Source organism: Suhomyces tanzawaensis (genome assembly GCF_001661415.1).
Source record: "Suhomyces tanzawaensis NRRL Y-17324 unplaced genomic scaffold CANTAscaffold_1, whole genome shotgun sequence".
NCBI lineage: Eukaryota > Fungi > Ascomycota > Pichiomycetes > Serinales > Debaryomycetaceae > Suhomyces > Suhomyces tanzawaensis.
In genome coordinates, this window is record NW_017963636.1 from 231,304 (window position 1) to 259,266 (window position 27,963).

General features: G+C 43.6%; 14 protein-coding genes and 3 non-coding genes across 17 annotated transcripts; 10 read left to right on the forward strand and 7 right to left on the reverse strand.

Moving 5' to 3' along the window:
• Positions 1–329: 329 nt before the first annotated feature.
• Positions 330–740, reverse strand: PGA26 (Pga26p; the record flags this gene model as incomplete). The annotated part of the gene is made up of 1 exon (XM_020208626.1): positions 330–740. One exon carries the CDS (start codon positions 738–740, stop codon positions 330–332), a length of 411 nt encoding a protein of 136 aa, XP_020066537.1.
• A 1,497-nt stretch (positions 741–2,237) lies between these two features.
• AUT7 (ubiquitin-like protein) lies at positions 2,238–2,684 on the reverse strand (the record flags this gene model as incomplete). The annotated part of the gene is made up of 2 exons (XM_020208979.1): positions 2,238–2,608; positions 2,651–2,684. The coding sequence occupies 2 exons, from the start codon at positions 2,682–2,684 to the stop codon at positions 2,238–2,240; spliced, it is 405 nt and encodes a 134-aa protein (XP_020066538.1).
• Positions 2,685–3,111: 427 nt separating this feature from the next.
• Positions 3,112–3,504, forward strand: RIM1 (Rim1p; the record flags this gene model as incomplete). The annotated part of the gene is made up of 1 exon (XM_020208628.1): positions 3,112–3,504. One exon carries the CDS (start codon positions 3,112–3,114, stop codon positions 3,502–3,504), a length of 393 nt encoding a protein of 130 aa, XP_020066539.1.
• A 568-nt stretch (positions 3,505–4,072) lies between these two features.
• On the reverse strand, positions 4,073–5,050 carry CANTADRAFT_3530 (putative aminopeptidase; the record flags this gene model as incomplete). Its single annotated transcript, XM_020208629.1, has 1 exon — positions 4,073–5,050. One exon carries the CDS (start codon positions 5,048–5,050, stop codon positions 4,073–4,075), a length of 978 nt encoding a protein of 325 aa, XP_020066540.1.
• A 115-nt stretch (positions 5,051–5,165) lies between these two features.
• Positions 5,166–5,826, forward strand: CANTADRAFT_107539 (uncharacterized protein). Its single transcript, XM_020206178.1, has one exon. The coding sequence runs from the start codon at positions 5,281–5,283 to the stop codon at positions 5,641–5,643; it is 363 nt and encodes a 120-aa protein (XP_020066541.1). The 5' UTR covers positions 5,166–5,280; the 3' UTR covers positions 5,644–5,826.
• A 208-nt stretch (positions 5,827–6,034) lies between these two features.
• On the forward strand, positions 6,035–10,273 carry CANTADRAFT_44706 (uncharacterized protein; the record flags this gene model as incomplete). The annotated part of the gene is made up of 1 exon (XM_020209138.1): positions 6,035–10,273. The coding sequence occupies one exon, from the start codon at positions 6,035–6,037 to the stop codon at positions 10,271–10,273; it is 4,239 nt and encodes a 1,412-aa protein (XP_020066542.1).
• Positions 10,274–10,382: 109 nt separating this feature from the next.
• On the reverse strand, positions 10,383–11,482 carry CANTADRAFT_72923 (putative uridine kinase). The gene has a single exon (XM_020211094.1). The coding sequence runs from the start codon at positions 11,341–11,343 to the stop codon at positions 10,624–10,626; it is 720 nt and encodes a 239-aa protein (XP_020066543.1). The 5' UTR covers positions 11,344–11,482; the 3' UTR covers positions 10,383–10,623.
• Positions 11,483–11,540: 58 nt separating this feature from the next.
• On the forward strand, positions 11,541–12,983 carry FAL1 (ATP-dependent RNA helicase). The gene has a single exon (XM_020207090.1). The coding sequence runs from the start codon at positions 11,719–11,721 to the stop codon at positions 12,916–12,918; it is 1,200 nt and encodes a 399-aa protein (XP_020066544.1). The 5' UTR covers positions 11,541–11,718; the 3' UTR covers positions 12,919–12,983.
• Positions 12,984–13,593: 610 nt separating this feature from the next.
• Positions 13,594–17,073, forward strand: CANTADRAFT_24371 (uncharacterized protein). The gene has a single exon (XM_020207091.1). The coding sequence runs from the start codon at positions 13,612–13,614 to the stop codon at positions 16,924–16,926; it is 3,315 nt and encodes a 1,104-aa protein (XP_020066545.1). The 5' UTR covers positions 13,594–13,611; the 3' UTR covers positions 16,927–17,073.
• Positions 17,074–17,597: 524 nt separating this feature from the next.
• Positions 17,598–18,479, forward strand: STE3 (Ste3p; the record flags this gene model as incomplete). The annotated part of the gene is made up of 1 exon (XM_020208733.1): positions 17,598–18,479. A coding segment is annotated over one exon (882 nt), but the record flags the coding sequence as incomplete, so codon positions are not given.
• Positions 18,480–18,847: 368 nt separating this feature from the next.
• On the reverse strand, positions 18,848–20,498 carry CANTADRAFT_97896 (glutamyl-tRNA(Gln) amidotransferase subunit). Its single transcript, XM_020212011.1, has one exon. It carries the CDS (start codon positions 20,487–20,489, stop codon positions 18,975–18,977), a length of 1,515 nt encoding a protein of 504 aa, XP_020066547.1. The 5' UTR covers positions 20,490–20,498; the 3' UTR covers positions 18,848–18,974.
• A 118-nt stretch (positions 20,499–20,616) lies between these two features.
• CANTADRAFT_t2 lies at positions 20,617–20,690 on the forward strand. The gene has a single exon. It is a non-coding gene; the product is annotated as a tRNA-Asn (tRNA).
• A 19-nt stretch (positions 20,691–20,709) lies between these two features.
• On the forward strand, positions 20,710–20,782 carry CANTADRAFT_t3. Its single transcript has one exon. It is a non-coding gene; the product is annotated as a tRNA-Thr (tRNA).
• Positions 20,783–21,136: 354 nt separating this feature from the next.
• RIB4 (lumazine synthase) lies at positions 21,137–21,716 on the reverse strand. Its single transcript, XM_020207093.1, has one exon. The coding sequence runs from the start codon at positions 21,691–21,693 to the stop codon at positions 21,199–21,201; it is 495 nt and encodes a 164-aa protein (XP_020066548.1). The 5' UTR covers positions 21,694–21,716; the 3' UTR covers positions 21,137–21,198.
• Positions 21,717–22,767: 1,051 nt separating this feature from the next.
• CANTADRAFT_3538 (uncharacterized protein) lies at positions 22,768–23,640 on the forward strand (the record flags this gene model as incomplete). Its single annotated transcript, XM_020208635.1, has 1 exon — positions 22,768–23,640. The coding sequence occupies one exon, from the start codon at positions 22,768–22,770 to the stop codon at positions 23,638–23,640; it is 873 nt and encodes a 290-aa protein (XP_020066549.1).
• Positions 23,641–24,773: 1,133 nt separating this feature from the next.
• Positions 24,774–26,755, forward strand: SSH1 (Ssh1p). Its single transcript, XM_020207094.1, has one exon. The coding sequence runs from the start codon at positions 25,031–25,033 to the stop codon at positions 26,585–26,587; it is 1,557 nt and encodes a 518-aa protein (XP_020066550.1). The 5' UTR covers positions 24,774–25,030; the 3' UTR covers positions 26,588–26,755.
• Positions 26,756–26,870: 115 nt separating this feature from the next.
• CANTADRAFT_t48 lies at positions 26,871–26,952 on the reverse strand. The gene has a single exon. It is a non-coding gene; the product is annotated as a tRNA-Leu (tRNA).
• Positions 26,953–27,963: the final 1,011 nt, after the last annotated feature.

Below are 27,963 nucleotides of genomic sequence, written 5' to 3' on the forward strand. Positions count from 1 at the left end.
TGAGATGATCCATACAGATATGTCTAGAAAGTCCAGTCTGGCAATATTCCAGGTTTTTCTAGCTTAGAATAAGTGATGTACCTATTATAATAGTGAAGAATCTTCTTATTAATTTGAAGTAGTAGAGTAACCTGACTGCAGTACCCCATCGCAATACTGGAAATTCCATCCGGACACACTCCTGGGTTAAGCAAGGGCCTACATCATTTACAGGAATTTATGCGAAAGAATCGTCAATTGTTTGGTTATCGTAGAACATACATATCGGAGCCGAGGAGCCAGCAATACGCCAGGCCCAGGCTGAAGAATCATAAAGCTGGGCTAGGAACTTAGACTAAGGCGAGGGCAACACCCACGAAAGCAGCAACACCGGCAACGTTCATGGAAGCACCGTTGTCCCAGGTGTGGACCTCGGCAGCGTTGGTCTTGACAGCACTGGAAGTGGCTGGAGGAGCAACAGCAGGAGCATCGGTGGTTGGAGCAGCGACGTGAGAGGTGTAAGTGGCTGGAACGAGACATGGTTCCTCGACGATCACGGTCTTGGCTTCAGTGACAGTGATGGTGGTTGGGGCACAAACGTGTTCGGCACACTTGGTGATGACGACCTGGGTGGGTTCTGGGCAGTAGGTGGTGTAGCCAGTGACAGTGACGTGGGTGACCACGACTGTGCTGTTGGAGATGGCACCAGCCATGGCCATGGATGCGAAAGCGGAGGTGGTGAGAGCGGAGGAGAACTTCATAGCGAGCGACGACGGTGGGGGTATAAGGAGAGTGGAGATGAGACTGGCGTCCAGAACTGAGGGCAAGCGGGTGTATTTATACTGCAAATCTGATGGTGGGTGGGGGTCATTTCTTGTGCTGTTGGTGCATCTGGTGCACCAGACGCAAGTTACTGGATTAGGACATGCACCAAGTACGAGAAGGTGGAGCACATCTGCAGATGGGCAGGGGAAGCCGCTGCCTATTGCCTGTTACAGAACGGAGTTGCACACACCAAGCACGAGCGGATGTTTAGAATCGGGATGGAACAGGCAACAACTAGCATGGGGCCGATCCCACCCCGGCAGCACCAGTGTAGAGCGTGTTTTGCGTCGGCCATCCCCAGTCCCCTCATCTGTGGGTGTTTCCACCCCAAAACCAGGCATTGTTGACTGTTTTGGTCCGACTGCAAATCCGGCTTCTCACCGCGTTTTTGCACAGGTGCCAAGCAGTGCGTGAGGTGCGATTTTTGGCGCGAGCTGTGATTTGCAATCGTTGCCAGGGTGGGGTTTACCATTGGCAAGCGATTTCAGGATTGTTGTGGTAACAGCACGGTTTGAAGCCGACGCAGTGAATACTTGGCTAGCACCATACTCCCGTTTCATGGGCCCACTAATCCGTCAGCCTGCAGCTAACCCGCCTCGGGATAGGGGCCTTTGGTGCTCGGGATTCTCTAACGTTTTTCTGCACATAGACTTTTGGAAGCACTTCTGGCGTGCATTCTGGTGCAGTTGTTGGTGGGCTTGGCTGGGTCGTGCTGCTAAATCCGCTGCAGTGAGCTACAAGGACAGAGAAGTGGTGGTGGTGGTGGTAGTGGTGGTGGTGTGTGGGCTGTAGCGGTCGCTCTCGTGCCTGGAACAACTCACGGCAACAACTGTAACAACCACCTGCAATAACCCACCGGCTCGCGATTGGCCCCTGTTTGCCCGTTCATCTTGCTCTCTTTTTGACTTCAACTGCTGCTCCCCGTCACTCGTACTGGCTCCCCACCCTGGGGTGTACAGCAAATGTCATTTGATTTAAGGCCTTTACTATTGGCCCAACCGTTAGCCGTTCCATTCGACCAGGGCACAATCGCCAGATCGGGCACTTTCCTGTTTGAGTCGACCAGTTCTCGTGTGAACTCATTTGTGGTGACTCTGCTGGTGCTTGTACCGCCAATCCACACATCTACTTGGGTAAGACCTGCTGGGATCCGCTTTGGTGTTGGAACTCGCCAGCGGTCCCTACGGCTATTCCAAACGGCTGAGTCCCGTATCCCGTTGGCGTCTCTCAAGACGCTCACGCCGAAGCCCTACATCCTCCATGTCTCCACAAAGTCAAAGTAGAGTCAAGCTCACTACAGCTCATTAGTTACTAATCAATTATCAACTATACTGCTGCATACCATGAATCATAATGCCACCACCGGCAATAAAAAAAGCAAGAGAAATCCACAATCCTGATTGTGGGCTTGCGTTGGGACCAGTCGAGCTGGCTCATGGCCCGGTGTAGCCGTCCAAGTCGGTGAAGTCGAGCTCCGAAAGGTCCACCTGGCCAAAGGTGTTTTCTCCCGAGTACAACACATACAAGAAACCGTCCTCGTCCTTGTGTTCCTCGTAGATGGTGCTGATCAACGCCGCGGTGGGGGGCAAGATGTCGTTGACAAAGATGAAAATGGCCTTCTCGCTGGGGAGCTTGATGCGTTTTCTGATCACGTACACAAACTGGCCCACCGACAAGTCCACAGGCACCAAGTACTTGCGCTTGTCGATCTCGGGTATGTCTGAGTTCTCCACCTTCTCGCAGATGACGGGAACTCTATCGCTGAATCTCTCGGAGATCCGGGTGGCTTCTGCCTTTCTCTTTTCTGGGGGTTAGTAAGCTCAAACACGAGTTCCGTCACACGTACCAAATGGGTGTTCGTCTTTGAATTGCGATCTCATATCTGTGGTTAGTACTGTCAAGTGTCGATGAAGCCTTCAGCGGTACGCTTCTTGCGATGTCAGGGTGGCAAGGGCGGTTCCTTAGTCATCCCCAGCTCCTTACAGCCCCAGGGTGGCAAAGGGTTCGGGGCATCTGGGAGGCGCCGATGGGCCAATTGACTGGCGACGAACCACACAGCACCCTTCCTGTCCGTACATACTGTAACGCCTGTCGATGGATCCTTGCTATCAAACGTCTGATAAGGAGTATCTGGTGTGTATCTTATCGCACATCCCTGGATTTGTATGACAGGGGCGTGCGCGCCCCCGTCACGTGCACACGCGCCCCAGGTGGTGTAACACCACCCGGTAGTGTACGGTGCATTTGCCCCTCCACGCGTGTGCCTTTTTGCAGGGTTATTTGACAACCACACTCGCTGCCATCACCATGCTTAGACAAATCCGTACCCTTTCCAGCTCAATCGTCAGACCCTCGTTCGCCAGAGTCCAGCTTCTTGGAACCGTGGGCTCCGTCAACTTCAAGGAGACCAAAGACGGCGTCAAGTTCATTAACTACTCGCTCGCGGTCAACAGATACTCGCCCAACGAAGAAGACAGAACCACCGATTGGTTCAACGTGTCTGTGTTCAACGAGAACCAGGTGTCTGCGTTCGAGAAGTTCTTGAAGCCTGGCGTGCAATTGTTCGTGGAGGCCGACGCCAGACAGAGAGTGGTGGCTGACGAGGCCTCGGAGTCCAAGTACACCTTGACCAGCTTGAAGCAAAGAAGCTTTGACGTTGTCAGATACGCCAAGAGAGAGGAGACCGAGGAGTCCCAGTAAGCGCTGGGATTTGCGCAACACTTGTGTTATGAGGTGTGCCAATCATTGTTCTCAGTGAGGCTCCAGTACTTGTACCTTTTATGCTTTCAATGCTCGCTAATGTCTGCAAACCCTTCTTCTTCTGTTTTATTACTAAATATATGTCAACAGCAACCTGCCAGGTCCTGTAGTTGGTTGGGTATGTTAGAGAACATTGCCTACAGCTGAGATGGATTTGAATCTATGGATCATCAAATGTTGTGTGCTTTTGGCGATAAATATACTTCTTCTACTGATAGCTGGGACAGCATCATTGCCTACCACCGTTATCCTACTAATGACGAATGGAACTGCCTCGAAAATAGTTACTTCCGACACCCTTTCCATTATCAATGATCAATTAGCACTCTCCATAGCCTACCCTTCCACATTACTGACTAGCGCTCCCGAGCTCATACAAGTAGGCCACTCCCAACTTTACGTGCTCCTTGATGTGCTCAAAATCAATTCTGTCCACGGTATCTTCACCAGTGTGGATGTATCTCGATGTGAGCTTGGCCTCACTCTCTGTGATAAACGTAGAAGGATATCATCTTTCGTATGCAGAGGCATGGTCCGAGCAGGCGTATCCGCAGCTGGTCTCATGATAGGGGATATCGTTATAAGTGTCAATGATCACCTTCAAGTATTCATTCAACAGTTTGTCCACATAGTCAGACATGAGTCCAAAGTGTTTCTCTGTACCGTTAAGTACAGACCCCTCACTGGATCCCGTCTCGTCAAATTGAATCATAGCAAGCACCTTTGCGTCCGAGGCAGCGTACTGGGAAAACACATCTATGGAGCCTAAAAGTCCCGCTTCTTCGGCTGAGTAAAAGTGGAACTCCAAGGTATTGTGGGGAGTCCAGGAACCGGACCGGAGACTGGGGGCAAGCACCCGCAATGCTTCCACCACAGTCACCACCCCCGAACCGTCGTCATCGGCACCAGGCGCAGGGTTCGTCTCGGGACTATCGGAAGTGGTAGAATCCTGATGGGATCCAAGTATAACTTTCGCAGCCGTGATCCCTGGAATTTGCACCACAATACTAAATTGGTCCCAGCCGAGATGATGGACCTTTCTGACCACGGCACGGGGTACCCCAGAAGTGATCTGTGTCAATTGATCAAATAGCCAGTTTGCGCTGGCAAACCCGTGCTCCGACTTGTAATAACGTGTATAGAAGGAGGAAAATTTGGTGAGGGATTGCTCCAATTTTTCTACACTGATTAGGTTGAATAGGGCCTTCACTGTCGATTCGTGAAAGGCTTTCTTGGGGTAGGAGTACAGACTGCCAGATGGCAGGATAGCCAATGGTTTTTGGGGATTTTGTGTATCATACGCTGCAAGCTCCTCGTTTGTCACTTGGTTGGTGTAGTCGATAAAGTTGATATTTGCTCGTTTCATGGCCCATTTTGCATCCTCCGTGACCAATCTGTAGTCTTTAGGACCCAACTTAAGCAAGCGGAAATCTTGCAACGCAGCAACAAGTGCTAGAGCTGTAGTGGAAACGATAGCAAATCTCATGTTGATTGCGGTTCCATTCCGTGCCACCTTATTGTAATTTATAGTTTTCTGGTATAGATAAGGGAGGAGCCATTCGGTTTGGTTACTACACGTCGGATGTGAATTCTACATGTGCCACGATTGTAAGAGGCTTATTCTGGCAATTGCCAAGTTAGTACTGGATGGTTCCTATGTGACATCAATTCGGCTGCAACATTGACAGCCTCTTCTAATGCAACCCCTAGTCGTGTATGAAACACCAAATTATCGGGGTCATCGAGCTGGAACACTGGAATCAGAAGCAATGGCTACTTTGCAGTGGCCTAACATATGTGAAAATCCCAATGGGCATTGAATTCTTGATATTGGCAATTGTGAGTTGGAATATAGGAATGGGCAGGCCATTCGATATGCTTGCTGCGGAAGGTTTAGACATTGAAAATTCACCACTAATCCAAAAGATCAGCACTTTTAGCCTTAACTATTCGAGAGGAGGCTGTTCAGTTAATTTTCGGTCCAAACGTATAGATCTATTCATCGGGTCTGATCATCTTAGAATGCATAACATCTCAGTTATACCTTTTCAGGTACATATATTGTGCCGGCTAGGGTGATAATGTTTCGATCTCTCCAAAGGTCTACTCTGTCTAGCATTAATCCAATGGTAGAACATGCTCGGTAGGCTTGATCAACTGACATGTGTATGTTGTTAATATCCAATTGCACCTATATCACCTCTTTCGCACCCATTTACCCATGGCAAGCAACCTCCAACACGGCTGTGGTCCATCCAGTTTTCGGCCAAATAAGACACAACATAGCACGTGAAACCCATCCGGACTCTCATCCTCTTCTTGGCTCTACATTCTGCGCATCAATACTTCTCGTGGCCCTTCTCATACTCGCTCTGGTAGCGTTGACTAGCATGCGCGTGCATTTACCAACTCTTCTTAAAACTTTTCGTAAACAACATCCACCACTATGTTCCAACCATCACCCAAACCGATGGACTCGAAATTCATAACTCCCACGCTCAAGCTACAGGAGTCTATAGATTCTTTACAGTTCCACCAGGACAAAATTGCATCCTCAAATGACATTTCGTTCAGAGGCAATTTGTCTAAACGGTTTCTTCATCCACTAAACCTCGATACCAACCAAGTCAACTACAGAATCAATGTGCCAAACTTCTCCACACTTTCGCCACTCAAGTTGGGCTCTAAATTCATCACAGACTTGACCAAGATAGATTCCATGATCCCAGGGGATTTGTATTTGGGCGAGACTCTTGATAAATCAACTTCGGGTTTGGATAACTACTACTTTGATTACGAGCATGGGATTGGCGAGTTTTCCTCCTTCGAAAGAATCAACCAGTTGAACTTGCCCGATAAATTCTTCGACGAATACAACTCCAGCGAGTGTGGTTCTAAACTAGGACTTTTTCCCGAGATCGACAGAACTTGGATCACTGTTGATAACAAGTTAATCTTGTGGAACTACAAGTTGCCTCAGTCATCTTTCAATCAGGCCAACCAATTTTTAACTATTGATCAAGTTAGAAATACCATTTTAAAGGTGAAGTTAGTGAAGCCCAAACCAGGCGTTTTCGTCAAAGAAGTCAACTACTTACTTTTGGTCGCAACCACCATGAACATCCAAATCTTCATCATCCAATATGACAAAACCCTCAATAACTTGGAGATTTTCAACCCCGACTTATCCATTTCGACCCAAGGTTTGGCCGTGAATAATTTCATTGAGAATCCTAAAACTGGGGACATATATTTCAGTGGTGAAGGCGATGGAATTAACATTTGGAGATTGGATTACTCGAACAAGTCGTCTTTCATCAAAAATAGATGTGATAAAACTTGTCTCACTAAGACAGGGTTGTCTTCTGTCATACCTAACAAGTTGACTAATTCATACTTATTCAACTACTCAGAATCTTCATCAACTTCTGCTAAGGGGGCTCAAATTCCAGAAACTTTGACCCAATTGGAAATCGACTCGGATAGAGATATCTTGTACACTTTATCCAATAAATCCGTCATCAGAGTCTACAAACTTCCAACGGTTCAAGCTCAACAAAGTACACATACAGCTCAATCTCATGCTTCCCAACTTCACGAATCAAGCAAATTGCTCCCAACTCAAATATTCAAAAGTTCATCAAACCTTTTCGTAGATGTCGGAAATTTCAAAGTGTTTGAAAAGTTCAAGATCATCAACATTCATCACATCTCGAAAGCAGAATCTAACCAAGTTCAATTGATTGCTGTTACATCAAATGGATGTAGAATCCTTTTGAAGTTGGGCGGCCCTTCGAGTACGTTTGGGTTGTTTAATTCCTATTCTACAACTTCATCTTTCACATCTTTGAGATTGAACCTCGTGACAATCAAATTTCCTCCTTCTAGGGAGGTCCCCGAGGTGTCTACGGAGTTAGATGCTTATACTACAAGCAAACAGCATTTGGCACAATTGATAGAAAATCAGCAAAGGTCTCAACTCTTGAAGAATACCAAGTTCTCCAAGATTATCAGTCCAGGGGTTTACTTCTGTGTCAAGAGAACTAAGAGATCAGACAAGCTTTTCATTGCAACAACGAATTATGGATTTTTGAAGAAGAATAACAAATTGGTCGAGAATGCAGAGTTCATAAATTATGGCGCCGACGATAACATCGAAAATTTCACCTACATTCATGACATTGTCCAGTTAACTCCTTCCATGAATGCAACCAACACTCCTAATGGTTATGCTAATGTATTGGCCAGTCAATATACCAAGCAACCCTTGAGGTTTGCTATCTTGACCAATTTTGGAATCATCATTTATCAATACAAGACATCTGATCAAATCTTGAAGTCATTGTCAGAAAGTACTATTGAGAACTTCATTGAGGAAAATGGATTCGAGGAAACTTGTTCTACTCTCCTCTACTTGTCATGCTCCTATGGTCATCATTCATCCAACGATCCTTTCAAGAGAAAAGCCCAAATTTTATTTTCAACATGCGGAAACAATGCGAGATTGAGTGAACACCCTGTCAATGTTGGACACCAGATTCTCAATCACAACAATGACCCTACACATCCTACGGTAGATCAAGTTGTTTTAAGTGATAGATTTTATGGTACCTCCTTGCTCATTTCTAGATTGTTTAGAGTGTACTGGAATGTTAAGGTTTTCAAACCTTTAACACACATCAAAGTCTTAGCCAATGGACAAATAGATTCCTCAAGTGTGAAGGACGATAATTTGCTTATTCAGGACTTGAATATTGATAAGAAACAGGTCGAGTTCTTCATTGGATCTATTATTGTTTTGGTAGATTTTTTGGTTGAGAACGGTAATCAAATCCAAGGCTTAAATGCTCCAAATTACTCATCTGATCCTAATCAATTTGAAAATGAAGTTTGCTTAAGAGCTGAACACATAGCATTTACTTCAATCATTAAGTCATTGAACTCTATGAAAGAAGCACTTTCCTTCTTAATGGTTTTGATTGAAGAAAACCAAACAAGTTTCAATGAAGTTTTTAAGTTTTTATCATTAACTAATCAACTGAACCTTTTGATGCTTAGTTTCAAAGATTTATTATTGCCAACTAAAGAAGTGAAAAATTTGATCAAGGATCTTTTGTCATCGATAATTAACAAGAATATCCTCAAAGGGGGCTCTCTTGATTTGATTGCTTCATCTTTACAAGAACGTTGTGGTTCATTTTGCTCTACCGATGATGTATACATTTTCAAAGCCATCGAGAATTTGACCAGGGCTAAGAACATTGGTTCTCGTGACAACGATTTAAAGATTAAATGTTTGAAAAATTCTGTGAAGTTATTCGAAGAAGCATACGAGTCGTTAACTTTGGAGAACATTCAGAATTCCATTGACATTATGTTGGAGTTGAAGTTTTACAGTGGAGCAGTCGATCTCTTATTGAAATTGGCACTGAAAGCTTATACCCCAAACATTTCTAGTTCTATCAATTCAGTCACTCCTGTTATTCAGAACCGCCCCGAAGAAGTTATTTCAACTAGGCGTACTCAACTTTATCACTTGATCTTCAAAATTTTGACTAAGGTCGACTTAGAGGCGTTGAAAATTACTGAATCTCATAATCAATTGGAAATTAATGAGTTTTTGGAATTGAGAGATTTGACATATGACACCTGCTTCTCGTCTCAAGATAAAGCATTCCATTATGAATTCTATCAATGGTTCATCGATCAAGGTATCAGTGAAAGATTATTAGGTATTAACACCCCCTACATCTTGCCATTCTTACAGGAAAAATCTCAAGGTAATCTATCATTAAGTGATTTGTTGTGGTTATACCATGCCAAGAGGGATAATTTCTATGATGCATCTAGTATTCTCTACTCGTTGGCAATCTCAGAATTCCCATTGAACTTAACTAAGAGAATTGAGTATTTATCCAGAGCTAACGGTTTCTGTAACTGTGTTTGTCCTCCAAACATTAGACAAAAAATGATACAGTTATCATCAATAATCCAAGAGCTCTTTGATGTGGGTAACTTGCAATGGGACATTTTAACTACTATTCAGAATGATGCAAGAATCAGTAAGGAGAACAAGGAGGTAGTTGTCAATGCCTTGAATTACAAGATCTTAACCATAAGTGATTTGTTCAATGATTACACTGATCCATTGGGTTACTACGACTTGTGTTTAGAAGTTTTCAAAATCTCTGACTACAAGAACTCAGATGATATTTTAAAGAGATGGGAGTTGTTATTTGAAAGAATTTACCATGAGTATTTGAACTCTAAGAAACAGGACCCATTCTACATTCAACTCACCAATTCATTCATTGCTGTTGGCACCAAATTGTCCTCGAATGACTTGGTTTTCCCTATTGACGAATTGATCAAATTGATTGGCAAATACTTAAAGACTGCAGAAGAAGAATCTGGGCACTCTGAAGATATTCCTAAGGGTGTTATTATCGATATGTTCATCAAAAGTGGGGTCAATTATGATAAGTTGTACTATATCATCAAATCAATCATCGAGCACAATAGTTTTGAACTCAACCAAGAGTTTTTCCAAGAGTTGAAGACCAATGAAATGGTTTACTTGATCAAGAACTGGTTTGCCAATGATAAGAAGTTAAGGGAGTTGATCTCAAGTGACGCTATCGCAAACTTAGATACTTATAGCATCGAGACAGATCCTATCACTGAATTCATCAAGAATGGATCCCTCTAATGCGAAGACTTATTATAGGATTTAGTCTTATCATAGGGACAGAGAAAAGTGGCGTTATAGAAAGTTGTATATGTACAGTAATACAAACATGATAATCATTTATGGATCAGGATATATTCCGAAGTAATGTAAAGTGTAACATTTAACACGCAATATCTATAGCCACGGCCAACTTCAGCTTGATAGTGCCTCATTCGTTGTCTACAAATTTATTTTAGATCTCAAGGTAGTACTTTGTCGGAATTTTCTAGAGACGTGATGCATTTAGTCCAGGGTATTGAACTAGTTTTCTGATAATCTAAGAGGTAATGTTGTGTCCAAACGCTAGAACATGTTATTTCATCAAAGATTTAGTTCAAGGTGTAGAACTTGTTCTTTTGGTCATCAAACTTCTCCATATCAAAGTGTCCCGTGGGCCTCAAGTTTCCACGCACCCTCTCGGTGCTAACTAAGCTCTTATCTTCCAAGTTGAGCAAGATACCATCAAAAATCAACTTGACAGCATTGGCCTCGGCCCCTCTGGGCATAATCACGTCGGCAAATTCTTTGGTAGGGAAAATGTAGTCGCTCATTTCCGTTCTCGCACCTTGTAAGTAGGAATTAATGACGTATTCCAAGGTGGCAGGCTCTTTATTGTTGGTGATGTCTCTTCTGATCCAGCGGATCAACCGTGTGTCCGCATCACTGTCTATGAATACTTTCATGTGGCTCATGTCCCTCAATTCTTTATCGTACAATGCATAGAGACCATGGACGATAAACACCTTTTGGATGTTGTTTTCTGGTGTGGTCTTCTGTTCTGCGAGGTACTGCTTCAACTTGGAGAATTGGAACCTCGAGGGCTTCAAGGCTGGAGCGCTGGAGCCATTTTTGTTCACGGTGATGGCACTGGCCTTGGAATTCAACACATCAGCATTGTCTTGCACCTTTATTTCGTAGGAGCGAAGGTCAATCAACTCAACTGCAGGCTCGTGGGCCATGGAAGACTCGATCTCCTGCTTCAAGAGCTTGGCAGTGGTGAGTTTACCGGCAGCATGGCCACCACCAATCAAGACAACGATAGAAGACATCACTGGATGGATGGATGTTGGATATATGTTCTGGAGGATAAGACTTTAAGGAGGACCAGCTATGGTGATGAAGGAATAGACAGCTGTGCTTTTTGATCGGTTCCCGTTGCTAACTTGACAGTCTCAGCACCAGTCGTATATGGAGTGAGCGATCTGCTCATTTGTGTCACATCATCTCATCACGAAAAATGTACACCAGAACAGACCCCAGACTTAAGCATTAGCCCTGAGTACACAGATAAGGAGCCAGCCTACTTGTACTAGATCACTACAAACATCCTTGCCGTGAGTCACTTACCAGGGCAATAAAGCACCAGAAAACACCAAGATAGCACTGTTTTTGCACCTCTTTCCAGTATAGAGTTCCTTACCTAAATGGACGAATTCGACAGAGAGCTCGATGATGAGTTGGAATTCACCCAAACCTCGTCCAAGATCAAGGTGCACAGCACATTTGAAGGCATGAACCTCAATCCTCTCCTTCTCAAGGGCATCTACGAGTATGGGTTCGAGACACCATCGGCAATCCAATCCAGAGCTATCATGCAGATCATATCCGGAAAGGATGTGATAGCACAAGCACAGTCGGGTACAGGAAAAACCGCCACCTTCTCCATCGGAATGCTCGAAGTATTGGACACCAAGGTCAAGGATTGTCAGGCGTTGGTGTTGTCACCGACCAGAGAATTGGCGCTTCAAATCCAACGGGTGATTCAACAATTGGGCAAATTCATGAAGATTCAGTCATACGGTTGTATTGGAGGAAGTCAGATCAACGAGGACATCAAGAACTTAAAGAGCATCAAGAAACAAATCATCAGTGGAACACCAGGAAGAATCTTGGACTTGATCAAGAGACGGTTTCTTTCATTGAAGAGTTTGAAGTTGTTGATTTTGGACGAAGCAGACGAATTGTTGACCAATGGATTCAAAGAGCAGATATTTGAGATTCTTAAAACAGTGAATGCTGGGATTCAAATTGTGGTGGTCAGTGCTACCCTCACCAGAGATGTGCTCGAAATGACCAACAAATTCACCTCCAATCCGGTAAAGATTTTGGTGAAGCGTGAAGATGTTACACTTGAGGGGATCAAGCAATACTACATTCAGTGTGACAAGGAAGACTGGAAGTTTGACACTTTATGTGACTTGTACGACTCATTGACGATTACACAAGCAGTCATTTTCTGTAATACAAAGGTCAAGGTCAACTGGCTAACTGAGCAAATGAGAAGACAAAACTTTACCGTAGTGTCCATGCACGGAGATATGAAACAAGATGAGAGAGATGAAATCATGAACGATTTCAGAAACGGTAACTCCAGAGTGTTAATTTCTACCGATGTGTGGGCTAGAGGTATTGATGTTCAGCAGGTATCTTTGGTTATCAATTATGATTTACCCATAGACAAGGAGAACTACATCCACAGAATCGGTAGATCCGGTCGTTTTGGCAGAAAGGGTGTGGCCATCAACTTGTTGGTGAAAGAAGACAGAAAGGAATTGAAGGCGTTGGAGAAGTACTACACTACTAGAATTAGAGAAATGCCATCCAACTTGGGTGAATTGATGTGATGCAATAAATACTTATCTAGTATTAGTATATAAAAGCAAGGCGAATGGAAGTTAGGAATTTTCACGGGAATAGCGTATTATTTTATATGTCGAAATCAGAGCAAAGCGCAATTTGCTCTGAGTATAGCATATGAATCGAATGGGATAGCATACAAGTAGATAGATACTTAAACCTGTCAATATGGAGCAGTACTGGACGTGAAGGCTATTCTATCTATTGGCTAACTCCACGAATAGTGGATAGTCTTGATCGCAATATTTTGTGTCTGCATGAACTAGTATAGCCGATGAACTCCTGCACAAAATAATAGATACGACAGCAATTTTTTGGATCCGACTTTCATTCTACCACAGAAAGTGTGTGGAGAACCCCCAACAACCGACCTCACTTCAGTTTCACTAAATTATAAAGGTAGTTCTTACGATATCATGAAAGCACGCCTCATAAATTCGGATATGGACGGATTTGCTCATGCATAAGCTGGCCAAAAATACTTTACCGTACAGAAGCCACCATGACGCGTCCAATCATCGGGATAGCTGGTTGGTTCTCTAGACGACACCAGGTAAGCTTCAGGGAAACATGCAGACACGACCATCGGTCACGTGATCGCATCTCAAATTTTTTTCGGATATATACAGACTTGATTCAAGAGGAACTTTTACTCCATCAACTCTTCCTAGACTGCAAACATGGATAACCAGTACCTTGTCTCATTGGAAGAGACTTTGAGAAAGACATTAGTCCCAGATTCTAATGTCATCAAGCAAGCTTCACAATCCTTGACCAAGGATTTCTACACCAACCCATTGGCATTGCCTGCTTTGTTCCAAATCTTGCAAAGTGCACAAGATGACGAAATGAAGCAATTAGCCTCTGTTGAAGCCAGAAAGTTAGTTTTGGCCAATTGGGAAAAGGTCGATGCTTCCACCAAGCCTGCTATTAGACAAGCTTTGTTGGAAAACACCTTCAAACAACCATCTAAGCTCATCAGACACTCCTCTGCTAGAGTTGTTGCTGCTATCGGAGAAATTGACTTGGAGAACAACGAATGGGCTGAACTTTTGCCAACTTTGGTCAGCGGTGTCAATGATTCTGATGCCCAAACCAAGGAAATGGCCGCCTACACCTTATACACTCTTTTAGAAACTCAAATTCCAGCTTTGGCCCCACACATCGACGATTTCTTGACCTTGTTCGCTGGTTTGTTGACCGACCAAACTTCTAGAGACATCAGAGTCAACGCCGTTTTGGCCTTGGATGTCATCTCCCAATTCATTGAGGAGGACAGTCAAATCAACCCTCAGGTTGCTTCTAAGTTCAGAGAATCCATTCCCCACATGGTCGAAGTCTTGAAGGAAGTCATTTCTAACGATGACTCTGAGAAGGCCAAGGAAGTTTTCAACGTCTTCAACAGTTTGATCTTCTTGGACACCAAATTGGTTGGTGATTATTTGATCAACTTGATCCAATTCATTGCTGAAATCGCTTCCAACACTCAATTGGATGAAGAATACAGAACCTTCGGTTTGCAATTCTTGATCTCTTGTGTCAACTTGAGAAAGTCCAAGATCTCGTCTAACAAGCTTGGTCCTCACCTCATCCAAATTGCTGTTCAAATCGCTTCTGAAGAAATTGACATCGAAGCTGAATTGGACAACGAAGACGAAGAAAACGAAAACGAAGAAAACAGTCCATCCTCCTTGGCCTTGAGATTGATCTCTGCTTTATCTGGTGAATTGCCTCCATCTCAAGTTATCAACCCATTGTTCGAAGTCTTGCCAAAGTTCTTAGCTTCTTCCAACCAATTCGAAAGAAGAGGTGCTTTGTTGAGTATTGGTGTTGCTTCCTCTGGTGCTCCAGACTACTTCTCCACCCAAGTTCCAAAGATCATTGGTGCTATTGTTGCCGGTCTTAAGGACTCTCAAATGATTGTTAGAGTTGCCGCTTTGAGAGCCTTGTCTAGTGTCACTTCCGACTTGCAAGACGTCATTGCTTCTCACCACGAACAATTATTGCCTTTGATCATCGACATTATTGACTCTGCCACCTCCGTCATGACCTACAAGTATGCTTGTTACGCCTTGGATGGTTTGATCGAGTTCATGAGCCACGATGCTATGGGATCTTACATTGAGCCATTGATGAACAAGTTGTTCCACATGTTACAACAAGCTAACACTTCTTCCCTCAAGTCTGCTATTGTCTCTGCTATTGGTTCTACCGCTTTTGCCAGTGGTAAGACTTTCACTCCATACTTCAACAACTCCGTTCAATACTTGGAACCATTTATCAGCATCCAAGAAACCGAAGGTTTGACTGAAGATGACATTGAATTGAGAGCCATGACTTTCGAAAACATTTCCACCATGGCCAGAGCTGTTGGCTCTGAATCTTTCTCTGTCTATGCTAAGCCATTGGTTGAAGCTGCCTACACTTCTTTGAACTCTGAACACTCCAGAATCAGAGAATCTGGTTTTGCTTTCATCTCCAACATGGCCAAGGTTTACGGTAAGGAGTTTGCTGGTTTCTTGGACCAAATTGTTCCACAAATCTTGAAGTGTTTGGAACAAAGTGAATACACCTTCAATGTTGAGGACTTCGACGAGGATGCCGAAGACGAGGACTTGGCCAATGGTCTCAATGTCCACACTGGTATCACCATTGAAAAAGAAATTGCTGCTGTCGCCTTGGCAGAATTGGCTACCGGTACCGGTACTGACTTCGTCAAGTACCTTGAACCTTCCATCAAGACCTTGGCTGATCAAATCGAAAACTCTTACGGTATGAGAGACTCTGCCATGAACACCTTGTTTAAGATCACCAAGGCCATGTTCAAGGCTCACTACGGTGACAACTTCAAGGCTCCAAAGGGTGTTCCAGCTACCTCTTACGTTGACCCATCTATCTTACAATTGATCCAACAAGTCAGAGGTATTGCTGTTCCTCTCTTGGAAGAAGAATTCGAAATCTCCATGGTTATCTGTATCTTGGACAGCATTGCTGACAGTCTTTTCACCTTTGGTTCTATTGCACTTATTGACGATGCTAACAACACCGAGGCCTTAGAGAAGGTCTGTGTCCAATTGATGACTATTTTGAAGAAGGAACACCCTTGTCAAGTTGAAGACGAAGAAGGTCCAAGTGACGAAGAACAAGAATCTTCTGAAACCGATGCTTTGTTGTACGAATCTGCCTTGGAAGTCTTGGTCAACTTGTCCCTCGCTTTGGAGGGTGACTTCGCCAAGATCTTCACCTCCTTCAAGGACATCATGTTGACTAACCTCGCCTCCAAGTCTAAGACCATTAGAGTCAGCTCTTCCGGTGCTTTGGCTGAAATTGTTGGCGGTTTGAAGTCCAACAACCCATTCAGTAACGATTTGTTGCAAATCTTCATTGACAGAGCTACCAATGACAAGTCTTTGGAAGTTAAGGGTAATGCTGCTTACGGTATTGGTTTGATTGTTGAACACAGTACCGTCGATCTTTCTTCTACCTACCCAACTTTATTGCAATTGTTATTCCAATTGTTGAGCAAGGCTGACAGAAAGGCTGACACCGACGATGAAGAAACCAAGGATGTGGTTAACAGATCCTATGCCAATGCTGCTGGATGTGCTGCTAGATTGGCCTTGAAGCATGAATCCGCAGTTCCATTGGAACACGTCATTGGTCCATTGTTGGCTCACTTGCCATTGGAAACTGGTTTGGAAGAAAATGCTCCAATCTTCAAGTTGATCATTAAATTGTACGAATCCCAAAACGAAGTTATCGTTGCTCAAACCCAGCAAGTTGTCGGAATCTTCTCTAAGGTCTTCTTAGCTGAAGCTGAGAGAATCAAGTTGATCAACGAATCCACCTTAGGTAGAGAGGAAAACATTGAAAACATGAAGCAATTTGCCAGTGAAGACTTGAAGGCCAAGGTTGTTGAATTATTGAAATTCTTGGATCAAAAGTTTGCCGGTGTGGTCAGCTCTGATCCAGTTTTGAAGACTGTTATTGCTTAGGCTATCACTTCTAGCCCACAGTCAACGGACTCGAATACCAGACGAACCCGAGTGACTGAATTGTCATATTATTTTCTTCTTGTTAATTGTCATTGATCATATATATCCATTTAATAAATTGTACGATAAATTAAGGAACATGTCCCGTTGTTCCTAACTGAATTTTAGACTACATCACGAGACCAGATTGGACGATGTTTTAGCAATTCCCCAGCTTGCCCAGATTCCACGACATGAAACATTCCTATACCAATCTGGGTGGACACTATGATTCTTACTCTCTTCGAAGGAGGCTTGGACGCTGCCTGTTTGTCTTCCTTTCTGGCTTTCTGGTGTGAAAATTTAGTACCCCTAACTATTGCAAAAGTCCACAAGAGGAACTCGAGTTCTCTATACATTATCTAGTTCGTTTCCTTGCACTTCATACTATAGCCCCGTGGCTTCCAGACTACTTTGATTAAAGAGTGAATTCTTAGTTCCTTTGAGGTCTGCATATGGGAAGAGGACATTTTTTGCGCCCATTTATGCCGCAAAATTCCCCAATCCAGGTTTATATGGAAAGCCACAAACGCTAGCTAGCTTCATGGTTAGATCTGGACACTAATTACTTGCATTGATATAAATGTGACACTTGCTGCAGCTGATTTGATCTGATTTTCAACATTTCCAAAATGAATGGAGGCAGTATCGCAGTGGCTATTTTCGCATTATTCGCAATCATACTTCTAATTCCACCACTTGTTTGGCACAGCAAATACCGCAATATCCCAGTGATATGCTTGATCTCATGGTTTATTTTTTTCAACCTTAAGACGCTTATTAACTTGTGTATCTGGAGTGGTGAGAACTACCAGGAAGTATGGAACGGCGTTGGGTATTGTGATGTGATGGTCAAGCTCGAAGCTGCTACTTCATCGGGGACTACTTCCGCTATTGCTGCTTTATCATTGAACATGTACATGATTTTGAGGGCAAAGAATCCTATATTCATAGATGAAGACTCCAAAAAGAAGAACATTATCAATCTTTTGATATGTGTTGTGACCCCAATATTTGTAATGGTCACCAATTACTTCATTCAAAGTTTCAGGTACGACATTTTGAGATACGGTGGTTGCACCCCGATATATATTCCCAATATTTCTTTGACAATTCCGTTGTTGACAATTTGGAGCTTGCTATGGTCCTTGGTGGCAATTATCTTTTCAGGTCTAGCCCTACACAAATTCTTCCAGAAACGGAGAGAGGTATCAAATATCCTCAAGTGTACCAACTCCAATCTCGATTTCAAAAAATTTGCCCGGCTTTTGGCGTTCAACTGCTTAGTGGTTGTAGCGTTGTCAATTATGGCTATCTACTACTTTATCTCTGCCATTAGGCTTCCTGGTGAATCGGGAGAGTACCGTGATATGAGAGACAGATCTAAAATACACTACCAGGACACAGGTTTTTCAATGATGGGTGACAGAATAGCAATTATCGGGTTATCATTCATCACATTTCTTATTCTAGGTCTTGGATCGGAAGCATTGGAAATGTACAAGAGATTGCTTCGCATTCCAATAGCACCTAAACATCTAAAGGATCCTTCCAGGGAGGCGAGCAACAAAACAGCCAATACTACCAGTACTACGGATTTAGAGAAGCTTGGGACTCCTCTTGTGGCCCAAATAGACTCCCCATTCGAGACTGGTACATCAACAATAAGGGATGGAAGTCGAGAATACGGAGTGTACTTTGATACAAATTCTCCTTGCACAGAGGGACATTCATTATCCTCCGATATTTTTGAATCAGAGTGTATTGGTTCGTCCCCTAGCCTGGAGATTTTTTTCAACGATTCTAAGCAGGAAACTAGTTTTGGGTACAAATTTCAAGTCACTAAAATGTGACATTATGAATACGATCTAAGTACACATGAAGCTTGCTCAATTTAACCTGGTTATAACTTCTGGTAAGTGAACCAGACTTCGCTAATTATGAAACTTCATAATGATGCCAAGTTGAGTCCCATTCTCAGTGATCTGTCTATTTACATTAATATACATTTATTTTAACAAGTTGTTAAACTTTTTTGCGAATTCCGATGCTTTGACCTTACCTTGTGTTTCCCTCATAGCAAGCCCTATCAAATATTTCATGGAATTCTTCTGTCCGTTTTTGATTTTTTCAACTACGTCCATATTCGTTTCTATTATTTCCTGGCAGATTTCACCTACTGCTTCATCTAATTCAAGTTCGGACATATCCTCAGGATTTCCTAAATCATACTGCTCGATCAATTCATCTATTGATAATTGCACATCTTCTGGATTCTGGATAACTTGCGATAATAAAATCTTTGCAGAAGTTTGTGAGATTTTGTTATCTGTGACCTTCAATATCAATGCACTCAATTTGCGTGGTGGGAATAATTCGACGTCAAACTTTTGGTCAAGCTTAGAAAAGGCACCCATGAGCTCATGAAATAACCAATTGTTTGCCAACTTGACTGGTTTCTTGTTTTCAACCACAATGTTGTCAAAAATTTCATTGTAATAAGCCAATATCTCCTTATTTTCGACTAAAAAGCGGGCGTATTTTAACTCTAGTCCATAGGTCTTACCACAAAGCCTTTCCAAAATTGTTTGTGGTAGTTCAGGTAGCTGAGAACTTATTTCTTCAGCAATCCCAGCACTTAATCTGATTATGGGAAGCTCGGAATCGGGAACGTATCTATAATCCACTGCATCTTCTTTTGATCTAAGAGATAATGTTTCCTTTCCGTTCCAGCCTCTGGTTTCCTGTACGATTGAATGTCTATTCTCAAGGGCGGTTTTTTGTCGTTGATACTCGAATTTCAAGGCATCCTGAATTTCGCTATGACTACCCAAGTTTTTTATTTCAACTCTAGGATTTCCATTTATACTGATATTGACATCTACTCTTATGGCTCCAGTTTCCAAGTCTCCCGAACAGATATCCAAGTGTCTGACTATGGTTTGGTACTTTTTGACAAATGCTCTCACCTGTTCTAAGTTCTCAAAATCTGGCTTAGTAACCAATTCAATTAATGGAGTATTGCTTCTGTTCAAATCCACCTTTATAGTTTGTCCAAACTTGTCGTAGTTAGTTTTCCCAGTATCTTGCTCAATTTGGATCTGCTCTATATTGATGATCTTGCTATCTTCGGGTATGTTGTCATATCTCCCACTAAGTTCCAAGTAGCCATTCTTCGCTATTGGATGGTAATGTTGGGTGATTTGGTACCCCAAAGGCTGATCTGGATAGAAGTAGTGCTTTCTTTCAAACGTGGAGTTTAGCTGGATATCACTGTTCATCGCCACTGCAGTCTTCAATGCAAGGTATAATGCTTCTGGGTTCAATTTAGGTTGACTTCCTGGCAAGCCACAATCAAAATAACTGACATTGGAGTTTGGTTCTGCATTAAAACTCGTTTTAGATAACGAGAAGAGCTTGTACTTTGATTTAAGTTGAGTGTGGATCTCAACTCCACACTTGAACTTGTAGTTCGGATCCAAATTGAACTTGGAGCCTGTGCGGAGTAGTCGTTTGAAGATCATGAAAAAGCCCAGATATAACCAATTCTGAAAAGATGAATCTATCTTGGTAGTCCTGTATGCAGTATATTATATGCAGTACATACAACTTGGTATATTGAAATATAATATTTTTCCGACCATGAAATAAGACTTCGTGGCCAAGCTGGTTAAGGCGTAAGACTGTTAATCTTGAGATCGTGAGTTCGACCCTCACCGAGGTCGCTTAAACAGACATTTTCCTGCCTTTATGGCCAAGTTGGTAAGGCACCTCACTAGTAATGAGGAGATCGTCAGTTCGAATCTGGCTGAAGGCATTCTTTTTGCATTTTTGGACCATGAAGCAATTGATAATAGCAATTAGTCGAAGGATTTAGAGGGAAGTATTATATTTTATTTTTTGGACTTAGCTTGGCTTGAAATTTAGACAGCATCAATTAAGCATTTTCTTGCATTAATTGATCTAGTTTACTTGATTCTTCAATACTGCCAATTGGAAAAAAATCTGAAGGAAAGCATTCTTTTGGTGGGCTTGAATCACGATAAATCAAAAATTACAACAAAGAATAGTACTTTAAAGAAATCGTACCCAAAAGTGAATTAAATCACGGATCCAACCTTAAAAGGTCAAGTCAAGCATTATGATTAATAGAAACTTAGAACAAATCTGGGAAAAAGTACAAATAATGAGACCTCGTCCAACTACATTTGGGAACTGATAACGTGGATTGATCTAATTGAACTTAACTGCCATTTCAACGGCAGCAGCACCCCAATCTTCACCGTGGTTGTGCATCTTGCCTTCAATCAAACCGGCTCTGGCCTCTGCCTGCTCGTCAGTCAAACAGGTCAAGACACCGAAAATCACAGGCAAGCCCAATTCGAAGTTCAACTTCATGATCTGGTGGGTGACCGAGTCACAGATGTATTCGAAGTGCATGGTGGAGCCCTTGATCAAAACCCCGATGGGGATGATGGCGTCCAAGGGCTTGCCCTCGCGTTTCTGCTTTTCGACAAAGAGCTTAGAGCCGTAAGGCAACTCGAACGAGCCGGGAATGGACTCGACGATGATGTTTTCTTCCTGGACACCCAACTCCTTCAACTTGGAGACAGCGCCCGCCACGAGCGCGTCGATGATCTTCTTGTTCCAGCGGGCGTGGAGGATACCCACCCTCAACTTGGAGCCGTCGTACTGCTTGTCAATAGCGCCTAATCCCTTGACAGCCATTGCGATGTTTCTGTGTCTGACAGGCCGTTAGCGGACGGTTGACGTAAGGGTCAGTGTCGGCATGGAGCATCACGTGCAGTGCGTCACTAGCCCCAGCACCAGCACCAGCTCTAGCCCTAAGTTACCCGGCCCCAGTCCGACATAAAACTGGTGCTCACCACCACTGTTTGTCGGCCACCACACTTCTCCTTCAGTAAGTACGGTCCAAGTGATGATACGTTTGATTCATATATACTAGCCATGATGTTACCGAAAATCATAATATAGTCTTTCACCCCTATCTGATTCGACCCAGCAGTACTAACCTTAGACCAAGTAGTAACGAAGTTACAGTAGGCGGTAGACTCGTCGTACCGCTAGGCGTAGTTCCAGTAGGCACGTCGTTTAGCTGTCGGTAGGATAGTCTTTGCAGTAGGCACTTGCAGTCTGCAGACTCGGGCTTGAGCTGTCAGACACACGTCGTTGCAGTACTGACGTAGTAGACTCGTCATTCGGCAGACACTCATTAGTTCACTGGCCGCTCCAGTACTGACTCACCTCGCTGCTCTGCCTCATCTTTTACTGGGAGATCGCCTGTTTGGAAGACCAGCCGTGGCAGCCTTGGGCTGCCCCACCACGTAGTCGGTACCAGATGATGCCTCCCCTCCTCATCCCCTCAGATCCATCTGCCCAACGCCCGTGCGGGGAGCTCGCACCATGACTGGTCTGTTGGCTCCCACCAATTGATAGTGCGAGATCGGCGCGCAGTCTCAAATCGCGACGGAACCTACTCGGCCACAGCCACCACAGAAGTCCAACCTAGCTCTGCCTCTACATCGGTACCTCACTACCGTACCTCGCTGTGCCTCACTCTGCCTTCCCTCTGCCTTCCCTCTGCCCCCCACCTCAGCCTCGAGCCGTTCAGCCATCTGCCTGTGGTCACCCAGTTGCAGCCTCGCCCTGTCACTTCTGTGGCGGACCACCGCCACGTGACCTTATCGGGGGTATTTCTTTTGGTTGCCTCCTAACACAACCCACCACGGCTCCTCCCATCCAATATATATACCAGAGCTCCCAGTAGTCTGACACGTCACAATGTCCATCAACCCCAACCTCAAGTACACCACGGTGTCGTACAAGCCTGCGGGTGGCCCGTCGCCACTCGCCAGAGACCCTACCACTGCTAACTTGCAGCAACCAGGCGACACCTTTGACACCACCAGCAGCATCTTGAGCGACTACGACGACTTAGTGGGCGCAGATGCCGAAGACGACGACCAGTCGCTGTATGTGTTGTTCAAGCCAACCAGGTCACCAGTGGCGCCAGCCGCCAACAACGTCAGCGACATACTATCGTTGACAAACACCACTGCTACGAACGCGTACGATGAGGATGACGAGGAAAGTGAGGAAGAAGAGGCAGTAGCTACTGCAGCGGTGTCGCCGCCCAGCACCAACTTGTCCAACAAGATTAACCGCTGGTACAACACCAGCGTGGCGCTGGCAGAGATGGTAGATGACAACATCGCCAGCTGGAACTTGGACGAGAACTTGATGGAGCACAGCGGCGCCACCGTTCTGGGCGACCAAACGTCACCCACCAACCTCGTGGGACAGTTCTATGGCGACGACTTGTTTGCATACTTCGACCAGGCAGACTTGGACAAGTTCCGCAAGTTCCACCGCTTGGTGGACATCAAAAACTACTTGCTTGCACGCGACCACCAGCCCTCGGGATCCCCCTCACTCGTGCGGCACCTTCTCTTGAAGGTGCTCATGAGTGCGAACCCGCCAGCCCCCGAACCCCAGGCCCGCCAGGTCCCTGAGTACCTCGATTACTTGGACTACCGTCCCCAAGACGACAACACGTTTGTGCCGCCCTCCACGTTTTCCGATACCACAAGCTCGTCGCTCGTGATGTGTGGGGGCGCTGGCTTTGGTGGCTCTGCCTCCTGGAACGACATATAGAAGGCACGGGTGCATTCCAAGCTTCAGTTCTCCCGGCGAGCCCTTCATTGGCCGGCCCCTTGTCTGCTTCATTCGCTTATGACCACATGCCACAGTAACATAAATAATAATGGAAGAATAAACCAACATAATAAATACACCATATCTCAGTCTTGTAATAAGCGAAGAATCCTCAGCAAATTAATTAAATTATCATATTAACTCTATTCACAAATAGTTTGTAAGCTATCTATCCTCGCAGTAAGAAAACAACCGAGCACTAATTAATTATCAGATCTAACTCATAAATAGAACAGTTTCAAAATAGGATTCATGTTAGCAGTACGGAACTCAACATGTAAATGGACTCATCAGATCTTAAGATTATAATGGAAGAATCCAACGCAGAGTATTAATGTACTTATCACTGCATCATTATTCTTAGAATTATGGAAGAAAAGAACTCAGCTAAGTATTAAGCATCAGATCTTCCTTTATGAATCTATGGATAAATCCAGGTGTAATCTCTATAAAACAAAAAGACATGCGTCAGTCGAAAATACTATTCTTTAAAGTTAATTGTAAGGTATTCTTCCTGAATAACCAACAAGCGTCGTTGCAGAATGTTTGAATTCGAAAGGTTTCTTTTGGCGCCCTCGTCGGACTTCATAGTATTGTTTATTTCTGTCAAAATCTGAACACTGAAATCATCATGTATAACTCTTGATCTTTCGATTATTTACATCAATATTTATCTAAGTCTATATACTGGAATCATCTGAAGGTTTCCGTAATTCTACTTCAATCATCTGAAAGCATAAATTCTACTCTAATAACCTAAAAATCAATTCAATCGTACTAATCTACGATCTGTCGCTGCCGCGCGTATCTCCGCTGCACTGAAACCGCCCGGCACCATATGTCCGGTACGAAGTGCTGGATACGCCCACTCCTGCCCTCGCTACAGCTGGTGCTAGCGAGATACATGCCCCCAGCTGGAGCAGAGTACCACCAGCACTGTCACTAACCCTGAACCTGAACCATCCCTTCCCTCTCCTGGCTCTCCCCAGACACTATTCCCCACTCCCACCACCTCGCTATCGCGCGCCACTACCACCAGCACACGTGACGTGCTCTTGCGGGCGACCAAACGTCGACGGCGGTACGAAAAAAATGGTGTCCAGTCGTTGACATACCAAGGTTAGAGGCTGACTATCATATCGAAGATGAGTGGATGTAAGTACTGAAACAGACCCTGTTGGTGGCCGTCTGGTAGGCACATGGAAGTGGCCATGCCAGCATGGCTGGCAACGCGTTTATTGGGTGAAAAATCGGCTCGGTGAAACCATCCACGAGACGGCAATTGCCAGTATGCAACTGTCCCAGAGCCTCCAATGATGGCTCCACCGCAATGTGCCAATCTCCAATGACCCGAACACATCGTGGCATTCGTCCCAGATTACTAACCTTAGTTCGCCTTCTTGATTTAATCAAATTTTTCTTGCCAATTTTGCCAGAAGTGGAGCTTCCTGATGAGAAAATCAGCTTTGACGAGAGAATCATCTTCACCGTCGGTAGCGGAATCATTTTCCTCTTCGGACAACTTCCCTTGTTCGGGTTGGTCTCCGGTGCCGAATACAAGGTGGTGGACCCATTCTTCAGCGTGAGATCCATCTTCGCCATGGAAAAGGCCTCCCTCCTCGAACTTGGGTTGTTGCCTCTCATCACTGCCGGTTTCTTGTGGCAGTTGGCAGCCGGCTTGAAGTTGATCAAAGTTAACTTCAACCTCAGACAAGACAGAGAATTGTTCCAATCGGGACAAAAGTTGACTGCCTTGTTCTTGTCTATTGTTTACTCCGCAGGCCTCATCTACTCTGGCTACTACGACAACGTCATCCAAAAGTATGACCCCTTGAACGGCGATTCCGCCCCCTTGGGAACTTACGTGTTGCTCTTCCTCCAAATCAACGCTTGGTCGTTCATCTTGACCCTCTTGGTTGATGTCTTTGACAAGGGTTATGCCTTTGGAAGTGGTATCTTGTGTTTCCTCACCTTGCAAACCGCTACCACCTTGGTCAGAGACTTGGTTGGTTTGGAAGTCACTCCATTACTTAACTCCAACAGAGTGGAAAGCTACGGTGCTTTGATCAACCTTGTTAGAAACTTCAGTATCTTCAACTTGAGCCAATTGAACTCCAGTATTGTGAATGCTTTCACCCGTTTGCAATTACCAAACTTGAACCAGTTCTACATCTCCTTGTTGACCATTTTGGCCATCATCGGTTTGCAAAACTACAGAATTGAGCTTCCAATTAGATCTACCAAGGTCAGAGGTATGAACAACGTTTACCCAATCAGATTGTTGTACACTGGTGCTTTGCCAGTTTTATTTGCTTACACCGTGATTGTCAACTTCCAAATTTTCGGTTTCTTCTTGGTCACCATCTTGAACAAATTTGGAATCGCTCCAGTTTTGATCGACTCTTTACTTGGTAAGTTCAATGCTGAAATCACAACCAACAACTTGGTCTTGAAGTCTGGTATCTTGTACTACTTCTCGAACTCCACTTCCTTGTTGCAATCTTTGTTATCTCCAATCAAGACTGTTGTCTACTCTGTCAGCGTGGTCTTATTGAGTGTCTGGTTTGCCAACAAATGGAGCTACATTTCTGGCAGTTCTCCAAGAGATATTTCCAAGCAATTTAAAGAACAAGGTATTTCAATTACTGGTAAGAGAGATATTTCAATCACTAAGGAATTATCCAGAGTCATTCCTGTCGCAGCTGTCAGTGGTGGATTTGCCTTAGCTGTTCTTGCTGTCGGTGGTGAATTCTTGGGTGGCTTAGGTAAGGGTATTTCTACCATTATCGGTGTCTCCTCCGCTTTCGGAATTTTGGAAGAATTCATGATTGAATATCAACAAACTGGAGGTAACTCGCAATTTTCTAGTGCTTTCGGAGGTCAATAATTGTATCCGCAAGATAAGAGTTGATTTTCCATACTTGGATGTTGCCTTACGTATCTAGTTTCACATGACATCAGCAACAAATAGACTCTCATGTTGAATTGCATGTTTCCACCACCATTTTATATTTAATGAGTAAATTTAATAAAATCTCAAAACTTAATTGAAAAACACGATTAGAATTGTAGACTTCCAAAGTATGCGTTTTGAAGAATCGGTTCTCGATCTCAAAGAATGAAGTTCTCGAATGAAGAATTTGTAGCCAAAAAAAAAAACAAAAAAATATTGACTCCTACGCGATTCGAACGCGTGCATCTTTACGATAGTAGAACTTGAGTCTACCGCCTTAACCGCTCGGCCAAAGAGCCATTTGTTGAAGAGAATAAAGTCTTTAGCAATATAGTTATGTATCTATATACTTAATTTTCATTGAAATTGGGTCCTGGAATTCAAGTAGTTAGCTTAAAATTAACCCACTATGTTGATAAAATATATATTCATGATTGGCTTCTCAAATTGCCCGAATTTTATGATTCCTGGGATAGAAATTAAAAACTTCTACAACTTGATCAATAATCTAAAGAACTTCTAAAAAAGAAGACAATCCCAAGAAAGTGTTCATAAAGTACCCAAAAATCAACTTGTTGACTAAGCTATCCAGTTTATTATCTTTAACAAATTTTACTTTCCAATTGCACGCACAGGAAAGTCTAAGGCGCGTAATTGAAACGAAAAAATCGAAAAATTGAAAAATTGGGTAAAATTTACCAAATATTGATGTCTTGAGCTTTTCCATTTTTAATAAAACATAATAGTATCATATTCTTTAAAGAGTTTGATATCAGATTTTTAATAAATAACTTATATTTTAAATCATTTTTGCAAAACAAGATAGAGATGAACGAAATGTAAACGAAAAGTAATAGAGTTCCTATAAGGCATTTGGAAATGTTAAAAAGAGAGATATACTCTTTTCAGATATCAATGTGCAGAGCATACATTTGTGTAGCTCAAATACCTAAATCGATGAACTTGGTTTGATTTGTTGCCATGTTGAATGCTACAACAATCATCAAAAGTTCGACCAAGAAGAATAGAAGTGCAAAAATATGTGATCATGTATCCTTTCTGGATTGAAAGATCAAGTTTGAAACTTGGGGTACGTTCAAGTAAATTAGAATTGAACCAGTATGATCCCACAGCGAAAGCTAGGCTGAGACAATTGCAATTAGAAAGGGGGTAGTGGATGCGAATTTAATGATCTTGAAAGAATGATGACTCAAAAGAGGTCTTTGGGATAGGCTTAACTTGATTCTGAAATCGAGTTCTTGACAGTCTAAACCTGAGTGTCACCTCGTTCAAGATTATAATATGCGGCC

Bases quoted from the DNA above. Each gene is read 5' to 3' on its own strand.
- RIB4 (XM_020207093.1), bottom strand. From the start codon at position 21,693: ATGGCTGTCAAGGGATTAGGCGCTATTGACAAGCAGTACGACGGCTCC.
- CANTADRAFT_107539 (XM_020206178.1), top strand. From the start codon at position 5,281: ATGAAACACCAAATTATCGGGGTCATCGAGCTGGAACACTGGAATCAG.
- CANTADRAFT_97896 (XM_020212011.1), bottom strand. From the start codon at position 20,489: ATGATCTTCAAACGACTACTCCGCACAGGCTCCAAGTTCAATTTGGAT.
- FAL1 (XM_020207090.1), top strand. From the start codon at position 11,719: ATGGACGAATTCGACAGAGAGCTCGATGATGAGTTGGAATTCACCCAA.
- CANTADRAFT_72923 (XM_020211094.1), bottom strand. From the start codon at position 11,343: ATGTCTTCTATCGTTGTCTTGATTGGTGGTGGCCATGCTGCCGGTAAA.
- CANTADRAFT_24371 (XM_020207091.1), top strand. From the start codon at position 13,612: ATGGATAACCAGTACCTTGTCTCATTGGAAGAGACTTTGAGAAAGACA.
- SSH1 (XM_020207094.1), top strand. From the start codon at position 25,031: ATGTGCCAATCTCCAATGACCCGAACACATCGTGGCATTCGTCCCAGA.